The following is a 5322-nucleotide window of genomic DNA, read 5'->3' on the forward strand; positions in this document are numbered from 1 at the left end:
TGGGGCATGTGTTATTTTTTAGGGGGGGTGGGGGTGTTTAGTGTCGGTAGGAATGAATTGATTTACGTTGGGTTTTTTTTAGAGAGAAAGATGGAGGGAACAGGGATGAGTATCTGTTTTCTGGGTGGTTGGTGGGTCTTCTGGTATGGTTTGCTTCTTCTTTCCTATCAAATGTCTATCGTCTTTATCTCCCCCTCCTTCTTTTTCGTGTTTGTTACTTGTAACAAATCTAATCTTCTGCGCTTATACGACTTTTTTGTGTTGCAAGTGCCGTAATACTCTTACTAAAACTAAAACTATCTGTTTTACTGTTTGTTGAAATAGATTATATGTTGTTAGCCTTGTGTGCTATTTATCGACTGTTCTGACGCATCATTCCTGTCCGTCCAATGCTCGCTTCTCCCTCACTAGCAAGGCCTGACACCCCTGAAAAAGTCGGTCGTGATGAGCAAAGCTGAGATCGCCAGACTGCTGGTTCTATACGGAGCTGAGCCCAGTGTGAGAGATCCAGTAAGTCCATTACCATCTTTTTATCGTTCACGTGATACATGTATTTACTAATGTCCTTTTTTGTGTGTGTATGCCTGAGAGCACCTAACCTTTGTAACATCTACTGCCATTGTTAACGGCCAAGACAAATCTCCCCCCGCCCCCCCCTCACTGACTATAGTGTCTTTAGGCCATTCCCAAAAGGGGGACATTTCTCGTTCAAGCACAGTAGAATTGTAAATGGGCTGATTCATCGTGTCACGCTCATAACTGTGCCTGATCTACATCAGGGAACAGCTGCTTTTTCTTTCCTAATCCTTACTATTGTCATTTTTCGTCTACTTCTTTTATTTTGTATTTTTGTCACACTCTTATGACACGCTATTTCCGGGGTGCCTTGATAGTCGAAGCAGACCTTGTGCTGTTGAAGCTAGAGAGGTGAGCAGAGAAAATCTGATTCCCTGTAAAGACTTCTCTGTTGACACCCACCCCTTGGCGCTCATATGACCTTACGCAGTTGCGAGCGCCGCAAAACCCTCTGTTAAAAAACAACAACAACAAAAACCAAGACAAATTTTTTTTCCTACGAGATGAATAAAGATTGTCATGGTTTTTATTAACACAATTTATTAAGATCATGTGGTGGGCAAGCTTCCGACCCTGGCCATCAGGGCCAATCCGGGCTGAAAGGGATACATCCCAGCAGAAAGACCGAGATACTCAATCAAAACTTTCTCCCTGCTCGGGAATCGAACTCGGGTCTCCTGCGTGCGAAAGTGAAGCTTCTAACAACTATATTAGAGACATCAGCTGGCCCAGGTTAGAGTTGAAGTCAATTCTCGGTATCTCAGTGCCGAAACTGCAGGTGCGACAAAACTTATAAGAGAACTAAACTACCAATAACGTTATTAGCGAAGTTCTCAAAATTGCGAGTAAAAAGGCCATTGCAACTAACTAATTATAAAGGATATAGTTTCCAGACAAATGGAAAAAACTTTTCTGCTCCCCTTTATGTGTGCCTTTCAAGACTTCCGTCAGCACCGTGTTGAAAAAAGAACTAAATTATTATTTCTCAACTTCACGAGACAGGTGCTATAATGTCCTCCATTCCATTTCGTCATAAACTGGTCAAACACAGACACAGGCACACACAGCCACACACACACACACAATTACCATTCCCATACACCCACACACACTCACACACACACACACACACACACACACACACACACACACACACACACACACACACACACACACACACACACACATAAAGCATTCCATTAGGGACTTTCCCCCCCCCCCCGTAAATAAAAAGAGAGAAGAAAGAATTAAATGAATTTTTTGAAAAACTCATGTCTGTTTGTATGAATGTTTGTTTGTTTGTTTGTTTGTTTGTTTGTTTGTTTGTTTGTTTGTTTGGTTGGTTGGTTGGTTGGTTGGTTGGTTGGTTGGTTGGTTGGTTTATGGGGTTATTTTTTCTGTCTCCTAGATCGGTAAGACGGCTCTGCACACGGCGGCCACACAGGGGTCACGTGATCTGATGGCGCCGCTCCTGGTGTCCCCAGACTCCAGTGTGAACGTTCAGGACTCGGTGAGCTGTTGTTTTATAGTGGGTCTTATATCAGGTGTCCATTGCTGACGGGATCGGGTCGGGTCGGTTCAATCGCCTGACTCGTCGCTTGAAAACAAACACTTTTGTTTTTGAGGGGACAAGTCAGGCGATCGGCTTGATCCACGATAGCCGCTTTGCGCCCTCAATCTGGCTTGCAAACCGACTCGACCTGGCCCAGTTTTGCCAGTGGACACCCATTACGCCAATGCTCATCGACCCGACACTCATTCCACGACAGTGGAGTTTTATTTTAAATGGCAGTAGGCCTATATCCCATTCCGTAAGATGTTCAAAAATGTTTTAAAAGTAAAACAACCCCCCCCCCTCCCCACAACTTTGCCTCTCAACAGCTATTCACTATGAATCTCTTCAAAATACCTTCCCCGCCTCATTTATTAAGATATCATCGTTACCAGATTAAGGCAGAAATGTGCACCATGTTTTAAAACCGCCAGCTGGAATTGATAAAGTAACTCAATTTAGCCCAAAACTGGATATACTGTTTAAAAAACCCCAAAATCTAGTACAGTGAATCAAACTGTAACAAGCAACCAGAGAAACCAGTGATTACATAAATACTGAATGCATACGTCTATTCATCCCCTCCCCCCCCCCACCCCCAACCTCCTTTCGTTTTCTTCGTCGCCCACGCACTCACTCAGTTTCCTCCTTCCTCCATAGCCCCGATCTTAGGGCGGGTAAGGTCGAGCACCTGGTCTTCTAGGATGATAAAAAATCTCAAAGGTCCTGTGTGCATATTATAGGGTTGACAATCGTAGAAAGCGGGCGGGGTAGGCCGCCACCTGTGCAAAATTCAATATTCAAGATTCCAAATCTCCCAACCAAAAGAATAATATCCTGATCACACATGTAAAACAGTTTATATTTTTTTGGATTCCAAAAATGAAAACGATTTCTCTCCGAATGAGCATTATCAAGAGTCTAAAAATAGGAGGGAAGCAATACTTGGGCAATCTATTTCCTCTATATGTACCGCCCAGACAAAGCTGTAGCATGTATGCAGCTTAAGATCACCAATCAAGACTCAGAGTGAAAGGCCGTTGTGTGTATCCATTTAAAAATTAAGGGGGGGGGGGGGGGCTACACCCCCAAAATCAAAATTCGGCTCAAAATAATTGAATTTGAGTTGTAGGCATTTTTTAGCTTCCTCAGCCTCTCCTACAACTATTTCATGGCATAAGAACCCCCAAAACCGTATTTTTTCCCATACCGGGCATGTTTGTAACCACCATTTCCTCAAAAAGTCAGTATTTTATTTTTCTTTATCGGCCGTTTTCTCAAAATGCGACTTTTCTCTATACTTTTTTGAATAACTCCACCATTTTTCATCCAATCTTCATGAAATTTTCACAGAATGAAGAAAAGAGGTAATACTAAAAAGCTTTTGTTGAAATTTTGATATATGGAATAGTTTTTAGTTGGTGGTGTCTGGAGTCTGGATTTTCACGGATTTTTCGCAAACTTGAATGCTACCTCAGGAAAAAATTCATTAAAATTTTCTAATTTTATTAAGAAAAAAAACAACAGAAATTTTTTTATATCTAATGTTTGTGAACACGCATGCAAAAAAAACAATCAATTTTCATGAGCAATAAGTGCGGTAATCATTACGTAAGACAGGTCAATAAAATCCAATATGGCGGCGTATCCATGGAAACGAAACTTTTTTTCCTCAAATTTGATTGCGGATTTTAAGACTCTTTACTATGCTTGTTATGTGTGTGAAATTTGGTAAAATTCGGTCCAGTAATAAGCGAGATAGCCTCCAGGTGTAAACCCCCCCCCCTTAAAACGCCTTTTTTATGAATAACTTAATTCCCATGAATTAGACTTTAACGTTTTCACTGCCATACCAAAGAGTTGAGTGATGGAGCGTGTCCAAGAGAAAAAAACTTTTCTGCGTTTCATAAATCTCAGTTTACAAGCATTTAAATTCATTGTAAAGTTTTTTAAACTTAGTTTTTAGATGTTTGGTAACGTCGTTGTCCCTTCTCCACTGACATCCCAATAACCATCGACTCAAAAGATCCCACATCGTAAGCGACAGTGAGCTCATCTCCCTGAAACGACCTCTGTGTTTGGGAAACATTGCCCTGTCCTTCACACTCTCAAACTATTTTTGTGTTTTGATTTAGTCAAGAAAAAGTAGTTACCTTCCTAGTGGCTAAAAAACAACATTCTAAATGTGCAGAAACGAGGCCAATTATTAAAAAGCGGACCAGATGCATACATATTATTGTTTAGATTGTATTCTATCAACTAATGCCTGGAGTTATTTTGCAAAAGTTGTCGATCGGAATGAAGCAACTGTGATAAAGCATGGCGAATGCAAATGAACAAAACCGATAACATTGATCGCATTAGTTTGTTTTAAATCTTATAATAATTAATATACCACTTATGTTCCTGCACTTACAAACTCCATTGTGTTCTTTGAGGGCACAGCAGTGGTAGTACTGCAGCCGGTGAAGTTTTAACTGAGGCGTCGGTACTGCCAACTGTGGGCAATTGGGGGACTTATTGGGGGTTGAGGGGTCGGGGATAGTGGTCGGACATAGGGAAAGGGGTCGGGAAATAGGAAGGAGAGGGGAGGGAAGCCAGGGTGGGTTTGGGAATGCTGAATGTTGAGTGAAGGAATTAGAGGGGTGAAGGCTAAGGAAAGGGGCAGGGAAGGTTGAGGACGGGAGGGTTGAGGGTGTTGGAGTTTGTGAAATAAGGTGGGGAATGTCAGGGTGACACCCCTTCCCCCCTCCCCCAGCACACATTGTGCTTTTACGGCCACTTATATGATAGAAAAAATACCAAGTTCAACCAGGCTGTGAAGCTTCAGAAACTGAGATAAACGCCACTATTTTGTCTTTTCATGTGATATCTTGTTCGATGTTGTTTCATTGCAAAGAAAGACATTATTTTTCCCTTGACAAACGGCCCTTTTCTTCCTTACTGATTACAGCATCAAAAATTAGCAAACTTACAGCTTAAGTCCCATCCTCTGGTATTCACCTATCATTATTCTAGTCTCCCTCATTTAGAAAATAACTTTCTAGCGATTCATTTTTTTTCGGTTCTGGGGAGGGGGTGGAGATATCAAAAGTTAGTTTGAGTTTAACTCTACTGCACTGGAACACAAGAGACTGGGCAACTCAAATTGCGAATTTATTCAAAAACATTCGCCAAATACGAAATGTGTAAAA

The 5322-nt window shown here is 41.6% G+C and overlaps 1 protein-coding gene across 1 annotated transcript in view; it reads left to right on the forward strand.

The window, feature by feature from the left end:
* Window positions 1-5322, forward strand: part of LOC101855746 — a gene marked incomplete at its 3' end in the record, with an annotated part of 59554 nt that overhangs the window by 3041 nt on the left and 51191 nt on the right. The window contains 2 exon segments of the mRNA XM_013087379.2: window positions 412-510; window positions 1985-2086. Coding sequence (XP_012942833.1) covers window positions 412-510; window positions 1985-2086 — 201 coding nt within the window.

This window comes from Aplysia californica, unplaced genomic scaffold (assembly GCF_000002075.1).
Source record: "Aplysia californica isolate F4 #8 unplaced genomic scaffold, AplCal3.0 scaffold00581, whole genome shotgun sequence".
Lineage (NCBI taxonomy): Eukaryota > Metazoa > Mollusca > Gastropoda > Aplysiida > Aplysiidae > Aplysia > Aplysia californica.